Source organism: Alternaria arborescens (assembly GCF_004154835.1).
Source record: "Alternaria arborescens strain FERA 675 chromosome Unknown contig_100, whole genome shotgun sequence".
Taxonomy (NCBI): domain Eukaryota; kingdom Fungi; phylum Ascomycota; class Dothideomycetes; order Pleosporales; family Pleosporaceae; genus Alternaria; species Alternaria arborescens.
The window spans coordinates 14,049-31,051 of NW_021167955.1; the positions used below are offsets into that span (position 1 = coordinate 14,049).

A 17,003-nucleotide genomic window follows, 5' to 3' on the forward strand; every position below is an offset into this window, starting at 1 on the left:
AAGACGACCCGAAGAATTGAAATTTTGGGAATCGAAGTGTGAACCTTCCGAGGCAGGGTCTGCTGTCTTCGTAGCCATGCCTGTCTCGCTGTGGTTATTCCTTACTGCAACCCTTAGTAGTGATGACCCCCGGCTATCGATGACGAGCCACGCAGTCAAATGAAAAATACGGTATACAGGAGTACAAAATCGGAGGGGGTATCTCATAACCATGCATTACTACATACATCGTACCAATTCATCGCAAAAGCCTCACATGGATGCCGCACGCCGATCAACAAACAGCGTGCATCAACCTGCTAACAGCACAGAACCATCTGTCCCGCGCCAAAAACAACCCCATCGAGTGAATAACAAACAAGCTAAACCACGACTCTGCTCACGCCTTCCTTACTATCGTCGCCACTTCCCCTCCTCTCCAACTCCGGACTACTCACCTTCTCGGGACTGGCAACTTTCACCGGACTCCTTCTCCCCACCTCCTGCCCCTCAACTTCAATACGGCCTAGTATGTTTTCCTCGTCGTCACCCATGCCCTCGATACTATGCAAACTGTCGTCATCGGACGAGTCCTCGATGCCTTCAAACATGCGTGCGAAGCGCTGATGCCCCTCACGCTCCTCTTGTTCCTGGGTTTTCCCGGGAGCTGAAGGGTCGTCGGGGTCCTCCTCTGCTTCGCGCGTCGATTCAAGTTGGGCTTTGCGTTGCGCGAGTCGAAGAGCAAATTGGCGGCGGGCCCGCGAGGGAGGGATTTGAAGCGGCGGGGGAGCAGTAGGCTGAAAGAACAAGCAGTGTTAGCAGAGAACACATGTCGGTGTGGCTTCGTTCGGCGGCGATGGAACGCAAACAAAAGACAAGACTACATGGAAAGTACGATATAGGAGAAAACACAAATAGACGGAGAAGCGGGGAGAAAGAAGAGGACAGCATACCAGATCATACGGGAGACCAATCATCCAAGTTGGTACGTCACACAAAGGAGATGAGAATAAGAATCACATCTCACGATGCGTATTACTACATGTATCATACACCCTGTCGGATGGCGCAAGGAATGTATGTACACAAGGGATGATGGCTGGCCCCATAGATCTGGTATGCGAGCCGTCTGTCCGTTCCAGCTCATGATACAAACAACGTATAAGAAAAGGAAACGCACCAAAGGCGGGAGAAACGATCGTGGTATAGTGTGTGTTATGGTCGGGGCGCTCGGACATTATCGATAGTCCATATCAGCATCGTCAAATGAGATTTCACCCACTTGTTCGGAGTCGTCGACAGGCCCCTGCCGTTGTTCCCGCTCTCTCTCGGTATCGACATCGTCCATGTCTTCGTCTTCTTCGTCACTCGAGTTAGTAAAGCCACTAAGCAAGGAGCCTCCGCTGAAGGTGTACCCACCACCCTCAGTGTCACCAGCATTGGTGAGCTCCATGCTGTCGAGGCCTATGTTGCCGTTGTTGGCAAGGCTTGCATTGGAGAGCCCGCCACTGTCGCCTCCAAAGTTGTTGTTCGCAGCGTTGACGGCATTGAGCACGGCCTGTCGGGGCCCAACACTCATATCGGGTCGTACGCCTCCGAGAATGGCGTTGTCGCGTTCTCGTGTCTCAGCTAGAATGTGTTCCACATAGTATACCCATTCTTGAGCGTGAACCTTCTCCAGGACCATCTGTGATAACACTTCGTCGGTGTGTCGTTCTGTAAACTTCAACACCTCTTCCGCGATCAGCGTAAGATGACCCATGTATCCTAGTCGCATGGATGTTTCCTTATGTGATTTGTCGCTCTCCTGCTGCCCTTTGATGATGCGTTCGGTAATGCCTCCGTTGTCGAAGAGATCGATCGCTAGTTGTCGGTTGTATCCACGGTCCATCTGCCCGTTGAAGACTTGCTGAACAACATCATACACAACATTGTGCAGGAAATTGTTCCATGGGAAGCGAAAGAAGAAGTCCTGTAACACTTAGGAAAAATGGTTCACGATGAGGATAAAATGGTACTTACCAGTATCGTTGGTACAACCTTGTTCTCAACGAATGTAATCTTCAACAAGTCGCCAACAACGGGCGTGCCGTCAATGTCGATTTCAAAGCCTACAGTCTCCTCTGCACTACCAAATACAACGGAACGTACGCTCTGAGTCTCGTCGATTGGAGTAATCTCGGACAGATCTGATCCCGCTACTGGTGCTGTGAAGCGCGAAGTGTCGATGCTGGCTGTTTCAGCTTTGCTTTCGCGGTTCTTACCCGCAAACAATGGAGCTGGCTTGTCATCTGGATGAGGTGAAAGACTCGCAGATTGGTCAGCGTTTGAGTCTGATGTTTGGCTGAGCTGCTGGGTTAGGAGAGATGGCGGGGTCTTGACATCAGTTTTGGGTTCAGTCTCGGACTTGTCGGTCTGTTCGGGCTCTGTCGGTTCTTGGCGGTCATTCATGACGGTATCCGTATCCAATTCAAGCTCATCAACCTTGGCAGTCAGTCCTGCTGATGTAGGCGACTCAGCATCATCTGCGGGCTTGGGCGGCGACGGAGCAGTCTCAGCAGATGCTGCACTGTCCTTGGGCGGCGTCAGAGGCTCATCAACAAACTCGCCGTCATCGTCTGCGGTCTTGGTAGCGGACGAATCTTTTGGCGCGTCTCTTGGTTCAACCTTTGGCGAGGGCTCCAATGGCTCTCCAATCTGCTCCTTCTCGGTCGCAGTGTCTTTAGAGTCCTCGGGAACAACCTCTGGCGCGACGACTTTCTCAAAGTCGTCCTCCGAGCTGTTTTGTACATGCAGGGGTTTTATCTCGGCAGGGGAGTCCATGGATGGTGCGCGTGCATGATGGAAGCCCTGGCTGTCGACGCTAGTAGAAAAGTCGCCCATGTTGCCAGCGTTTGCCGAAGTCAATTTACCGTCTGCCTTCAGACGTTCCCGCTCAGCGTCGCGTCTTCTAACTTCGGCTTCGCTTCCCCGTTCGTTGAGTAGCGCCATGTTACTGCAGTGTAGCAACTCGGCCATCAACTCGCAGGTCTTGAAACGATCAAAGCCGAGTGGCTCAATCTTCTCGCCAAAGGCCGTCTTGAGCTCTCGCTTCTTCTTGGTAGTGCTGCCATCGCGCTGTGTCACGATCTGGCTCGAACTATTAACCAGCTCCATGAATTGCGGGATGTGGTTCGCGAACTGACGAAGCAGCGTTCCTAGATAGATGGGGTCTGAATTCTTGGGTACCGGCCCGATTTGATTCTCCAGGTCATAGTCAGAGTTGTTCTTTCTGATGACCTCGATAATGATGCCCACACCGACTGTCAGTGGGTTGCCACCTTGAAGCATGAAGTCTATCAATTGCTTCAAACATTGCTCGGACACCAATTGGCGCGTAAGCTCGTTGGGCCCGATAACGGATTGATCTTGTGTGGTAGCGTTTGCGGAAATGGTGATGATGGCCTTGAGGAAGTCACCAGCGGATGTTTGTGTGGAAGTAGATTGTTCGGGGGCGAGGAACGAGATCAGACGGGGTATGAGGTTCTGCTGTTGTAACCACTGCAGTGTTGTTAGCTCTGCCTGCGAGGACATGTGGGTGGAATGGCTTACGTCAACAATGCCTTGTCCGCCCTCACTCTTTTCTAAGCTGATGATCTTCAGCAACAGGTCCATGATGACAGGGCAGTCGACATGCTGCAACATGTCTGTCACAACGTTGTCCAACGACTTGAAGAACTCAAGCATCTCCTCCATCTTGCGGTCGAGCAGCGACTCGTTGACCTTGGTGAAGTAGCCAGCTTGTACAGGATCGAGGGGCGCAGGCTGCTTGATGTAGGCCCAGAACTGTCGCAAAGTGTCCTGGTTCTCGAGGACAGCCTCCGATATGGACCATACTTCGGAGGACAGGATCTCGCATGACACATAGGCATACTTCATGCGCTGTCGCTCCTCCTTGCTTTCTTCGCTATCGCCAGCATCGGACTTTGTGGTGGAGGTCGAGCGTGCCCTGACTTTGCCGAAAAAGCCCGTCCGGCTGGGACTCCGGGCCTCGTGCGCAGGCTCATTGGATGTGTCGTCGTCTGGTTCCTTGGGCCTTGCGGCGATAACGTAGCGGAGCAGGCGCTCCAAGACATTCTCATCGCGAAGGTATTCTATCAGCTTCGAGTTCTGCTGCTTGAGCTCCTGTATGAGCTCCGACTCGTCTAGCAGTTCTTCGACAGTCACGTCGGGCTTGTCGAGGATGCTGTCGAGCGATGACAGCTGCGCGTACCCGCCGAAGCGCCAAAACATGGTGGTTGCGGTGGTTTGCGGCTACAAGGGCGGGGCAGGGGAAGGGTCGGGCGAGGCACTCGAGAGCTGTTGCAGCTGCGTGGGGCACATGCGTAGATTTACTGCGGCGACCAATGCGTCATAGATAAAGGGGAATGGCGGTGCAAAAGCTGCTGGAATGGTCAGCGGCGGGCTTTGTTAGCAGAGAGAGCGAGCGAGAGAGGCTCGAGTGAGACAGAGGGCGCGTGTTCGTGGCTTGGGCTGGGTTGCATGCGTGGGACAGAGGTACCTACTAGCGAACACCAGGCCGCGGGGAACGAAGGCAATGGCAAGCGAAAAGCGCGCGAGACTCCAATCGACCCATGCACCGACTTTTGGTGAAGCGTCGTTACAGACACAGATGCGGAAAACCTGTGTATTTCCTCAAGGCAGTAGTGTTGTGGGTATTGTTGGGTTTGGTGGTGACAGCTCGAGGCTAGAAGCTGCGTAGTACGGGTAGCGTGCGCTGCAGATCACTTGCACCTCCCTGATATCGACCACGGCAGACGGCAGAATACTAGCACCTCATGCTCGTTGCCTTGGTTGCTGGCTCGCCCGCCAGTATTGCGCCAGTATTGCATCGCCAAATTGGACGGCCGTTTACCTGAATCCATGCTACCATATATACCATGCATCAGCTGTGTGATGAGTTGTTGAATCCTGCGTCGCATCGCATGCCGGCATCCGTCTACAAGACGCTCTTTTTTCCGTCGTGCATTATATAACCTTGAAATACTGTCGAAGTACTTTGCGCCCTACATGTACACTATGCTTTTTCTTTCTCTTATCATACTAGCTTTCGATAAGCGAACGCCTTCCCGATGTCACAATAAACATTCAATGTGCTTCTTCGTATAGCGCGTGTGGCAACCATCTTTGGATCTTCAGGGTTGAGAGATCCACTGCGAGCACGTGACGATCGATGACGTTAGCGGGAACTGCCGGAGCTACGACCATCGTTTGGTGCCTGCCATTCACCCCACACTCGCGAGCACACTCCACGCCTGCTCTCCTACCTCGACTACACACCACGAACCTTTTAGTGGACCGCCGAATATTCCCTCCCCGCCAACATGAACCGCCTATTCGGAGCCAAGAGCAGCGCGCCCAAACCGACGCTCAACAGCGCCATCTCCAATGTACGCTACACATTCTAGGCAGCACCCTCCGCACACTAATAGACCCAGGTCGACACACGCATAGAAAGTATCGACGTCAAGCTGGCGAAGCTTAATGCCGAGCTCTCCACCTACCAGCAGAAGCTCGCCAAGATGCGCGACGGCCCCGGCAAAACAGCCATCAAACAAAAAGCCCTCAAAGTCCTCCAGCAACGGAAACAATACGAAGCGCAACGCGACCAGCTGCAGGCGCAGTCATGGAATATGGAGCAGGCCGGCATGATGCAAGACAACCTCAAAAACACAATGACTACAATCGACGCCATGAAGACGACGACCAAGGAGCTACGGAAGCAGTACGGCAAGGTCAACATCGATAAAATCGATAAGCTTCAGGACGAAATGGCGGATCTTATGGATATGGGAAACGATATACAAGATGCCATAAGCCGCAGCTACGATGTGCCAGAGGACGTGGACGAGTCAGAATTGGATGCTGAGCTGGAGGCACTCGGTGATGAGGTCGACTTTGAGGGCATCGGAGAGTCGTCAAGCATGCCGAGTTATATGCTGGACGATGCTGCACCACCGCAGTTCATCGACGAAGCACCTACAACTGGCAACAAAGTCAAAGAAGCTGCAGGCTGATGAAAGAAGTGTCTGCGCACATACCCCAAATCGCATGGCGTCATGCGTGTCAACGAGTCTTGTTAGCTTGTTCGCCATAAAACGTACAGCTGAAATATGGCCATGGACCCGCAATGGTTGCCTTGCGCATGTTCAATAATGAAGCACGGGTCGGCCTGAACAAATCCATCCATCGGGAATGAACAACGACGATCAGCGGATTGGTAGGATGTAGGTCGGAGCTCGCCGATCAACAGGCTTTGAGAATTCCCAACACCAGTATCGTGTTAGGGTCGACGGAAGACGTACACAATGTGCAACATCATAGATGGCTAGCTAGGCGACACAATCGCGAAGGATACCTTACATCAATTAATGTATAACCCACAATTTACCCGTCTGCGTATGCACGAAAACTATAACGTCTATTGTCCGGCCTCGCATGTACCTGATATGCAAAGAAGTGTTCTATCAGGCCATTTGCAAACTCTGTAAGAGTGGCGTCTAGCTAATCATTGTAGCATGGTTGGATCGTATTCCTGCGGGCCGAGCGTCGCCATTGGCATGCCAGAGTAAAGACGTTCCATGGCTTGACATTCGTCAGCCATCGTCGTCGGCGCAACCATTGTGCTGGACGCACATAACCCTGGCCATAATTTTGTTACTTCATTCATTTCGACGATACCTAAGCGCTACGAAATCTACTTATTACCGGTCGCCTTCGCAGTTCCTCCTCCTCCCGAGCGTGCTTCAACGCCTCACCCATCCAGGCGACGTTCTCGTCTTCAATCAGAGCCTTCACGAAGGAGACCAGTAATAAGTAGATTTGGTAGCGCTAGGTACCGTTGAAGTGAATGGAATCAACAAAATACAAAAATGGATGACGCTCCGCCAACTCACACTGTAACACGATACGGACAGTCAAGCCTGTTTACACCAAATAGGGTATTGAGCACGAGTGGAAGATGCTTAAGCGACTCCCATACCTGCAAATACCAAAGCAGCAATGTTCATGAGAACAATGACGCCCCAAATGACGACTGCGAACGCCGTAGTGACCCAGTGGTTTCGCATTTGCACATAGCCATCTGTTGTAACATCCGTGTCTCTCTCGCCATTGTCGTCGGGTCTTACAGCGACTTTCATGTACTGCGCTCGGCAAGTGAACCAAATAAGCGGTGCGCTGACAAAAGGAAGAATCACACTTAGTGCGAACTGGCTGCCATTCAAGGCCTTGCTCAGCCCATCTTGTCCGACCGAGCCGGCGATGATGATCGAGGGCGTGATGCTGATGGATCGTGTTATGAGGCGACGAAGCCATGGTTTCATCGTCCAGTTCAACTGGCCTTCCGAGACCATCTGTCCAGCAATGGTGCATACGATTCCGGCCGAGGTACCAGAAAGAAGCAATGCCAGCGCGAAGATAGTACCGGCAACTGGCGCGATCGACCGGGACAAGAGTTTGTGGATAGAGAACAAATCGGCGTCTGTCGCTTCGGACTGACCGTACAGCGAAGCGCCAGACACAATGAGAATGGCTGAGTTGACGAAAAGAGCAAAGGTGAAGAGAGATATGGCAAGCTCTGCGATACTGTAGGACATGCAGTGTTTGATGGCTGCAAGGGAAGGCCTGTACTTCAGCTCGTCTGAAAGAGAATTCTCGTCTGCGTCGCGAAAAGAGGTGGAGTTATTTTGGTCGTCGTACTCGCGCAGGCGTGGCTGAACAATGCCGCTACCAAGGTAGAGGCTGTGAGGCATGACCGTGGCGCCCAAAATGCCACAAGCTTGGTATAGACTGTACCCACTTAGTAAGTGTACCCTATAGAACGATGTGTAGTACTCACGCTTGCGACTTGACCAAAGTAGAAGATGGAACGAAACCATCGAAGACTTCACCGACTGAGGCGTGGATCTTGCTGAGTTCAAAACAGAAACATATTACAACACCGAGCACGAGTAGTGCTACGAAATACTCGAATCCGCGAAGCGCACGCATAGTGCCCGAAGGGGAGTAGAAGATAAGAATGATCAAAACATCCACGATAGATAGTGCGCACCCGGCGACCAAAGGGACTTTGATGAGAATGTTCAGAGCAATGGCTGTACCAATCACCTGTACAGGTTAGCATGGGCTAACAGCAGGAGAAAGAAGACTCACTTCAGCGATATCTGTCGCGATGATGGCTGACTCTGCAAAGAAATAAAGCGTATAATTCATCCACCGCGGAAGATGAGCCCTGCAGTTCTCTGCGAGGTTCATGCCGGTGACGGAACCTAGTTTGATGCAGAGCGACTGCAAGAAGATGGCGAAAATATTAGACATTAGTACGATGAAGAGAAGTTTGTACTCGAAAGAAGCACCAGCTGCAACGTCGGTCGCGTAGTTTCCTTGAACTAGTTAGCGTTTCCTTAATAATTTTAGATGGTTGTTGCAGCTCGCGCAGCTGCGCAACTTCGCCATCTACAGATCATGGCTCACCAGGGTCGATGTATGCCACGGCAACCATGAAGCCAGGTCCTACAAACTTCAAGTACTTGCGGACAACTTCAATGGCGCCACCCAAGATACCCCCGCGACGCTTCTGTCGATCGACATGTTGTTCTTCGTTGAAGATGGCAGACGGTCTGATGGCCGTACTAGCAATGTCATGGTCCACACTCCTGGTTGCATCGCTCCTCCTGCGCAAGCCGTCGAAAGCTTTAGGTTGCAGTTCACCGTCCTCTTCAGTCGCTTGCCGACGATCTATCGCTATGTCGTTATCCGTGTTGTGACAATCTATTCGATTATTATCCCTGGCCCTTGCGTTCGCCAAGTATCCTAGATCCGCCCTCGTCGTCGCATCTGTGTTGAGCGCATTCGGGCTCTGGTTGTATCCTTCCGGAAATTCCGGATCCGTGCGCGAAGGACAATTCATCGCGAGTATTTGGGTGGGCGCACAAACAGGCGTCCAACTCCGCTTCTACACCGATGTATCAAAGTCAAGTTGACAATGTATAGCGGTTGATGTAAAGAGTTTCCAAGACTTTGACAGGATTATTGTGGGGTTGATGGCCTCGCCGGGTATTGCGGCTCCGAGTTGGCGCATTCTAGTTACGGGGTTATTGTGTCCGTGCATCAAGGACGCGTAAACGACTTGTCTTGTGAGAGACTAGACCTACGGTGATAAGTCAGAATCTCATCATCAACTCCAGCTCGACAGAGATCTAGTGTCGAGGATCAGGCGTATGGAGCCCTACAACTACTAAACGACGACGACTACCAGAATGTGCGGGGTGTAAGAAATATCGTACTACTCAAGCTAGTTTTCTAACTAAATACTAGTGTTCTCTTCGGTCATATGCTTGAGGTCACATGACCATTGCCTCCATCGCCTGACTTGATAAGATACCGAGTGGATAGAGTAGATCTGCGGCATGGCTGAAGAGTCCCGTGGTTTAGATCTAGCAACGGTTGGAGCGAATATGAAGTCTCCCCAGTCCGATAGGGCATTGGTAGCGCCTGGGAGTTGATCGAATGGAACAGGCGATGCTAGAGTGGCATCATGATTCTTCATGTATGCGTTTAATAATTTTGTTAATTTTGTTAATTTTGTTAATTTTGTTAGGAGTTCCACTGGAGTATGACGACTCACAACAATTTCTATCAACCTAATTTCTGAACCCTCGCATCTATAATGACCATAGTCCGCACTTTGGTATCTCAAGGGCAATTTGTGTAAAGCAGTGCGATCAAACGTCCACGATATGACACCCCTCGTGCCCACTGACGTAAAGTTCAACATAAACCAACAAGATGACCAAACCAGCGAGCAAAAGCACAAATTGCATTTGCAAGCTTGCAAGATTCCGGAGAGCCCGCCACCCGTTTGTCCCTCGGTAAATCTCCGTCTTCTCCCCTAAAGCTTCTCCAGCCTCATTCCCATCCTCATCAGCACACAGCGGTCTCAAGTATTCTTCGACCTCCCTTCTACCCCTCCACCGCGCAGCCATCAATGGCGTCCTTCCTTCCCGATCCCTCCTCTCCAGATCCTGCATTGCACCCCGCTCAAGCAACTTCTCCACTGCTCCCAGATTTCCTATATCAGCCGCATGATGTAGCGCCGTCTGCCCATATAGATCCGACGAGTGAATATCAAAACGGGAATCTAGCACAAAATCAATGGCTTGAGTTCGCGGACTCGTCGTCGCGAAGTGCAAAGGCGTTCGCCCATACCAATCGCATAAAAGTAACGCGTCTTTGGCGTGCGGGCTACCGAGGATGTATTCTATGAGGGCGATGTTGCCTCTCTGAAGGGCAAGATGTAGGACAGTCCTGCCATCGCTGTCGCGGGCGGCGAAGGGATTGGAAATTTCCTTCAAACAGATAGCGATATCTTCTGCTGTGGAGGTTTTGCTGTACGCGGCATAGTGCGCAACGGTCATGCCAAGGTAGTCTTGCGTCGTGTTATCAATATCATCTCGGCAGTATCTTATGGTTTGCTGTAGCGTCGTGTTGTAATAGCAGTGTAGGGGCGTACGGCCTCGGCGGTTTTGGTGATGTAAGTTGGACCCATGTTTGAGAAGCAGTCGAATGATTTCGTAGTTGCATGTCGTTTTGACAGCAGTGTGCAGTGGAATACTATTCAGTGTGAGGTAGCTAAGTCGTGGATCTCAAATTGAGGGTGGAAACTTACTCGCCTTCGTCGTTAGTTGCATTGACATCTGCTCCAGCAAGGAGAAGCTCTCTGACGATCTCAATATGGCCATACTCTGTGCCAATCTAAGGATAGTGAGCCAGCCATATCTCATCACCAAAACCTGATGACTCACATGTAGCAGGGTGTCACCATATATCGTTCGATGTGTAATTCTGATCTCCTTGTTAACCAGCAAGTCCCTCAAGAACAGCCAATTCCCTGTCGCCGCCGCATGATAAGCTGAGCTATTGAACCGAAGCAGTCCCACAAAGTTCAATCTCCATTTTACATCTATTGAGAACATGCTGGAGGTAGAATACATCGCGAGTATCTTGAGGGACAGTCGTCCAGGTAACAGTCGCGTAATCTGGAATGCAACGGCAAGACCGTAGGCTTCTGCCGCTGGCATCAAAGAATAAGTGTCCTGCCCAGTGTTTGACCAACTGCGAACCATTACTGGGCCACCCTGGACAATTGCTGTCATCGTATCCCCAAGATATTCGAAGCGCTCCTGAATCCTTAGATCGACTGGGTCGCGGAGTGTTGAGAGGAACATGCTTAAGCGTCCAGGCATTAAGCTGCTAGGTGCTTGGAGAGTACCTGTGACGCTGCTTGGGTCTTGTGTTGGACGTACCAAAGCCTGTCCAGCAGGTGCGGCATCTCCTGATGCAATCGTGTGACGCTCGGTAAGTTTGGCGGTGTGCTCGAAAATTCGTATCGACATGGAGCTGATAGGGTATTAGTCTTGAGTTGATTGATACTACATGAAAAGTGTGGGTACAGTTGCGCAGCAGCCGCAGCGGCTGCAAAGACCCTATCCCAGTGGTCCAGAGACTGATTAAATCTCTTCAAGTCACGATCTGAGGCGAGCCATCTGACTCTCTCCCAGGCATGCTGCACTCTTCCTTGATCCATCCGTATGCCCATCCCTTGCACTTTCGCGGTGAAGCGATCGATTTCTTGCGTGAAGGAGATCACGTTCTGTTGCAAGACCGTGTCCAGCTGCAAGTCGGGTGGCAAGGCTGCGAATACGCTCAAGAGGTGATGGAAGCTTTGCTGAAGACATTGCAGCTTGATTGACTGGGCGTAGATATCTTTAGGCGCATCGTGAATATCGAGGACGAATTCGGATACAACCTTGCAAGACTGGCCAGCGGCAGTGATAAGCGTCAAGAGGCTGGCAGTAAATGAGATAGGATCCATCGAGTAGTGGCTCTAGAGAGTCTTCTCTTCTTAGCAGAGGAGCGGTCATTGATGTCAAAAAGCAGCAACCTGCTACATAAAGCGTGTTCCGCAGCTAGGGGCGTACACTAGCCATGTATTTGTTGGGTGATGCTGAGATAAATGAAGCTGTGACGCGAGGAGACGTCAACGGTAAGGCTCAGCCTCCTATCGGGATGTCTCTCCAATAGAACGTGAGCTCTGGTTACATCAAGGTTGACTGGAAGCCTTGGCAAAGGTGAGAAAAGAATACAGTATATCAGCTGAGCCTTGCCAGCGAGAGGACCTACTAACAAGGCTTCAACATCAACGGCAGTCGCATCAAGGCAGAGCGAGCATCGATCATAAAAGACAATCCTGCAAGGTTCGCATCATGCCACAACGCCCACCAACGCCCGCTGGCGCTAGGCAGCCAGGCGCTGATGACGAAAATGTATACAAGGCTAAAGATCAGGTGGTGGTGTGGGAAAGCGACAAAAGTGAGTGAGCTCCTCGTCGGTAGCATGTCTGAGACTGACTGTGATGGGTAGCGGACTGGACTGCTGGCAAGGTGCTGAAAGCCGAAGGTTCGAGCGACGGTGCGCGAAGCTGTTCTGTGCAGTATGGCCCGAAGAACAACATAGACACGTTCAAGTGGGAGAACATGCGCTTGACGCATAGGGACGGCTGAGTGGGCCGCTAGTTAGCTGTAATCGATCAATTGATGTCTGTCGGGGCAAGTGCGGCTCGAGCTCTGGTTCCCGCTCCCGCCCTAGCGCCGTCATACTGCCCCATGCTGTGTCGCCATTCCGCTACCGCTACTGTTCCTTTCGTTCTCTTCTCGCAGAGCGACATGCCCCCGACTAGCGACGAAGGTGACGATCGCTTTGACGTGGCGCACCAGTATGGCAGTCACCCACTTGGGCCTGCCGGTTTGCTTCGGTCTGCGCCTGCCACAAACTCCAGTTTACCCCGGAACTACCAACAGACGGCGCCCAACCCAGATTTAGGCCCTACATACGGCAACGTCTCCTGCCCTATGCGTCCAGATCCCCAAGCGCCTGTTCATATCATCAGGCTTCTCACGTAGGTCCGCCGTTTGCGCCCTTGCTTTCAGAAGTCGACACTGACGCGAACGCAGCCCTGGCCCTGGTCACCCCGCCTTCATGCTTCCCGGCGCAGGAAGGATCCACGATGCCTCCTCTGCCATGTCCCGAGATACGTCCAGCCAGAGTCTTGCCCTGACGCCCTCACCTTCTGAATCCCATGCCGTAATACCGGGCACGTCGACAGTGGGGAGCAAAGCGGCAGACGCAAGCGTCGACGAAGATAAGGATCCAGCCGACGCGGATCTGTTCCTCAGACACGTGCCACAGAGCACATTGTCTGATTATCATCCGCGAAGAACCACTGGGGGTGATTACGGGCCCTTGCGTGAGCTTGGTAAGCCGCTTCTGCCTGTTAAGTGTGCTGTTGCTGACCTTTGTAGACATAGGAACTCACGATTCCTCTGAACGCATTTCTCCCTTTGCTAGGATTCGAAAGCTCTACAGGCAGTAAAGCAAACTGGCTGGAATGCTCATTTTCCGATTTGGTGTATAGAAATTATGTATGCACGACGATGTACAATCACAGGTCAAAAGTTTTGCGCGCCAAGCGATTTCTCACCAAAACAAGGTATCTTTGCAACGCTACAACCTTTTACCTACATAATAAAATTCTTAGAAAATTAAATGTATAATAGGGCTTTACTAGCTTTTATTTTTAAAAGAAAAAGCTAAGAAATAAATCTAAAAGTGTACTAGAAGTATAGAGTTAAAGTTAAAAAATTTAGATTTTCTTAAAATTTATAACGTAGTTCACAAGCGAGTGACGCACCCAAGCGAGTGACGCACCCAAGCGAGTGACGCACTTTTGCCAAGACCTCACCAAACTTCAATCAAGTCGTAATGCCTCAACGCAACAGCGTAAAAACAATCTCAAACGAAGCGGATATACAGCTTGCGATACAGGCTATCTAAAGAGACGCGTCACTAACAACGCGACGCGCTAGAGCTATCTATAGCGTCTCTGAAGCAACACTACGAAGGCGACTCGCTGGGACGCCTCAACGACGCGATTGCGCGCCCAACTTAATGGCTCTTCGAGGATCTGAAGAGATAGCGATTATTAAACATGTTCTTAAGCTAGTAGAGCAAGGATATCCGCCTAGGCTCGCTGATGTTGAAGAGATAGCTAGTTCTCTACTTAAGATCCGCAATCAGAAGCCGGTTAGCAAGAACTGGGCTACAAACTTCGTAAATCGTCGTTCTGAGCTTAAAACTAAGTTTAATCGAAAGTACGACTATAGTAGAGCCCTCTGCGAAGATCCTGAGGTTATTCAAGGCTAGTTCCGCCTAGTACAGAATACGAAGGCGAAGTACGGCATCTAGGACGAAGACACGTACAACTTTGATAAGACTAGCTTCATGATAGGCGTAATATTGACTGGCGCGGTAGTCACAGCAGCAGACCGTCGAGGACGGCCAAAGACAGTGCAGCAGGGCAACTAGGAGTGGGTCACAGCTATCTAGGGCATGAACGCGACGGGGTAGGCGATTCTACCCTTTATTATCTTCTAAGGCAAGCACTACCTCTCCGCCTAGTACAAGGAGGAGAGCCTGCCTTGAGACTGGGTAATTGCAGTCTCTGAGAACAGCTAGACGACAAACAAGCTTAGTATCGAGTAGCTAGAGCACTTTAACAGGCATACAAAGGGGAGGGTTGTTAGCAGCCACCGCCTGCTAGTTCTCGACGGTCACGAGAGCCACAGCTCAATTGATTTCCACCAGCTCTGCGAGGAGAAGAAGATTATCACCCTCTGTATGCCTCTACACTCCTCGCACCTACTGCAGCCGCTTAACGTTGGCTGTTTTGCGCTGCTAAAGAAGGCGTATAGGTGCTAAGCTGAGAAGCTAATGCGCAACAAGATCACCTACATCACGAAAACAGAGTTCTTACTGTGCTTTATTGCTGCCTACAAGGCCTCTATTACAAGGAGCAATATCTTAGGAGGCTTTCGAGGCGCTAGCTTAGTTCTATTCGATTTAGAGGCTGTGATATCGACGCTCGACGTCCGCCTGCGTACTCCACCGTTACCCACCGTTGAGGACGGTCCCTAGCAGTCGCAAACCCTAAGCAATACTCTAGAACTAGGGTCTTAAACGAAGCTAGTTCTCGAGAGGTTTTAGAGGCATGTAGATAGCTCGCCTACTTTAATAGTTAAGGCGGTAAAAAGCCTCTCTAAAGGCGCAGAGATAATAGCGCATGCTTTAGTGTTGTCGCAAAAGCGTATCGCTAAGCTTGAAGCAGCTAACGAGGCCGCTACGCAACGTAAATCGTATAAAAGAAAGCGAGTATAGAAGGAGAGGACCCTTATAGTAGAGGAAGGTCTTCGACTAACAACTCTAAAGGAGTTTAGGGCGCGCAGCGATAGGAAGAAGGCAAAGAAGAAGGCGCGCGTTAAAGTAGGCGAATCGTCTTAAAGACGCTGTAGACGCTGCGGCGAGGTAGGACACAACTTGCGCACATGTACGTAGGATGTAGTAGATATTTCTAAATAAATTAGGCTACTACGAATATTAATTACTGTTCTTAACAGTGCTGCATAGTAGTGCGTAGTTGCAGGTTTAGTTAGGTCTTAGCAAAAAGGTTCTACTCGCTTGAAGGTTCTACTCGCTTGTGACCTACGTTAACGTAAACTATCACTGAGCTAGCTATATTACTGAGCTGGCTACTTTTCCTTAGCACGACTAACTTTCTCCTTATTAAACAATGCCTTAACAACATAACGCGATTACTATTTAAGAGGAAGGCAGAGTTAATCTTGCCCTTAAAGCCTATACTATTAGTGTGAGGCGTAACTGTAGGCAATAGTGCTTGCTTCACGTTACTAAGGATAGTGGGAGATAGCTCATATATTCGGACTACAGGTGTAGGTTGTAAAGAGAATAATCCTTGCCTCGCTCTGTAGAGCGAGGCGCGCCTTATAAGCAGGTTTAGCGCGTACTTAGCTCCTTCGAGGGACGTGTGTCTCAAGCCCTCGTTACAGAACCTCCCCCTCTAGTCTGGCGTCCTCGACAGCAGCGGCCTCAATAAAAACCTCTCTTGTTGTTTCAAGAGTAGGAAAAGAGTGTCCTCTACTATGCGCCCTAGGTCCGTCGCGCTTGCGGCTCCCTTGCGTTGTTCTCATGTAGCCCGTATGAGGCTCACAACTCACCCTACAGTGAGGAGATGTGACGGAAAGAGTTGTAAGGACTGTTGCTTTGTTGTAATATTGTTGCCTTGTTGTGATGAAAATTTTTCATGTTGTCGAGGTGAAGGCGGAAAATTTTCGCTCGCTTGTGGTGATAGCAAACGGTTGTTGTTGTGACATATTGCTGTTGTCCTCTATGTCCCTTACACGCTCAACACCTTCGCATTGCACACCATATAACGATACAACGCACACTCATCGCACACTACTCGCACTTCAAAATGGTTTTCTATCCCACTCCCAAGTACATTTCGAAAACCGTCGTTAGGAAGGCCGATCCTTACGAGTGGAGCGAGCGCGACAAGCGCGTGTCGGAGGTGGCTATCACGCCGACTTGCCTGCGCTGCGCACAGAACGTAGCGACCGGCAAAAAGCTTTGTAAAAAGCCGGAGCAGAAGCGCTGTGGCCATTGTGTCAAGGGCAATCGTGGCGGTTGCTCCCTAGTAACTTCCCCTTGGTTCTTCTAAACATTTAGGCTTTTGCTAACATTTTTGTAGGTTCCTGGGGATATGGTTGGCAAGCTCAACCGGCTGTATCGCCTCCGGGCCAAGTATGATACTGCTGTGTCAAGTTCCGGCAATCCCAAGATCAGTGCTACTGTGCTGGGTGCTGGCGCCAAGCTTGCGCGTTGCCAGCGCCAATTCAACCTCGAGCTCGCGACCCGCCGCCGTACCGCTGCCCATACGGGTACTCCTATGGGAGTTCCCACCCAGATTCCCAAGACCAGTGCGGACTTCCTGAGCTTGATCCTGGTTGAGCAGCGCAGGATCGCAGGCGCTTTGGAGCAGGTCGTCAAGCACATGGCACACTCGGTATGCG

The 17,003-nt window shown here is 50.9% G+C and overlaps 7 protein-coding genes across 7 annotated transcripts; 4 read left to right on the forward strand and 3 right to left on the reverse strand.

The window, feature by feature from the left end:
* Positions 1-362: 362 nt before the first annotated feature.
* Positions 363-4,251, reverse strand: AA0111_g12734 (hypothetical protein; the record flags this gene model as incomplete). Its single annotated transcript, XM_028646750.1, has 4 exons — positions 363-776; positions 1,262-1,951; positions 2,002-3,519; positions 3,571-4,251. 4 exons carry the CDS (start codon positions 4,249-4,251, stop codon positions 363-365), a joined length of 3,303 nt encoding a protein of 1,100 aa, XP_028499667.1.
* Positions 4,252-5,342: 1,091 nt separating this feature from the next.
* Positions 5,343-6,035, forward strand: AA0111_g12735 (hypothetical protein; the record flags this gene model as incomplete). Its single annotated transcript, XM_028646751.1, has 2 exons — positions 5,343-5,408; positions 5,457-6,035. 2 exons carry the CDS (start codon positions 5,343-5,345, stop codon positions 6,033-6,035), a joined length of 645 nt encoding a protein of 214 aa, XP_028499668.1.
* Positions 6,036-6,983: 948 nt separating this feature from the next.
* On the reverse strand, positions 6,984-8,929 carry AA0111_g12736 (Manganese transporter; the record flags this gene model as incomplete). The annotated part of the gene is made up of 4 exons (XM_028646752.1): positions 6,984-7,809; positions 7,859-8,127; positions 8,173-8,402; positions 8,494-8,929. 4 exons carry the CDS (start codon positions 8,927-8,929, stop codon positions 6,984-6,986), a joined length of 1,761 nt encoding a protein of 586 aa, XP_028499661.1.
* Positions 8,930-9,743: 814 nt separating this feature from the next.
* AA0111_g12737 (hypothetical protein) lies at positions 9,744-11,893 on the reverse strand (the record flags this gene model as incomplete). Its single annotated transcript, XM_028646753.1, has 4 exons — positions 9,744-10,632; positions 10,688-10,773; positions 10,824-11,418; positions 11,472-11,893. 4 exons carry the CDS (start codon positions 11,891-11,893, stop codon positions 9,744-9,746), a joined length of 1,992 nt encoding a protein of 663 aa, XP_028499666.1.
* A 391-nt stretch (positions 11,894-12,284) lies between these two features.
* AA0111_g12738 (hypothetical protein) lies at positions 12,285-12,581 on the forward strand (the record flags this gene model as incomplete). Its single annotated transcript, XM_028646754.1, has 2 exons — positions 12,285-12,390; positions 12,442-12,581. The coding sequence occupies 2 exons, from the start codon at positions 12,285-12,287 to the stop codon at positions 12,579-12,581; spliced, it is 246 nt and encodes an 81-aa protein (XP_028499657.1).
* Positions 12,582-12,683: 102 nt separating this feature from the next.
* AA0111_g12739 (hypothetical protein) lies at positions 12,684-13,450 on the forward strand (the record flags this gene model as incomplete). The annotated part of the gene is made up of 3 exons (XM_028646755.1): positions 12,684-12,976; positions 13,032-13,333; positions 13,380-13,450. 3 exons carry the CDS (start codon positions 12,684-12,686, stop codon positions 13,448-13,450), a joined length of 666 nt encoding a protein of 221 aa, XP_028499658.1.
* A 2,955-nt stretch (positions 13,451-16,405) lies between these two features.
* AA0111_g12740 (hypothetical protein) lies at positions 16,406-17,003 on the forward strand (the record flags this gene model as incomplete). The annotated part of the gene is made up of 2 exons (XM_028646757.1): positions 16,406-16,627; positions 16,682-17,003. Coding segments are annotated over 2 exons (544 nt in total), but the record flags the coding sequence as incomplete, so codon positions are not given.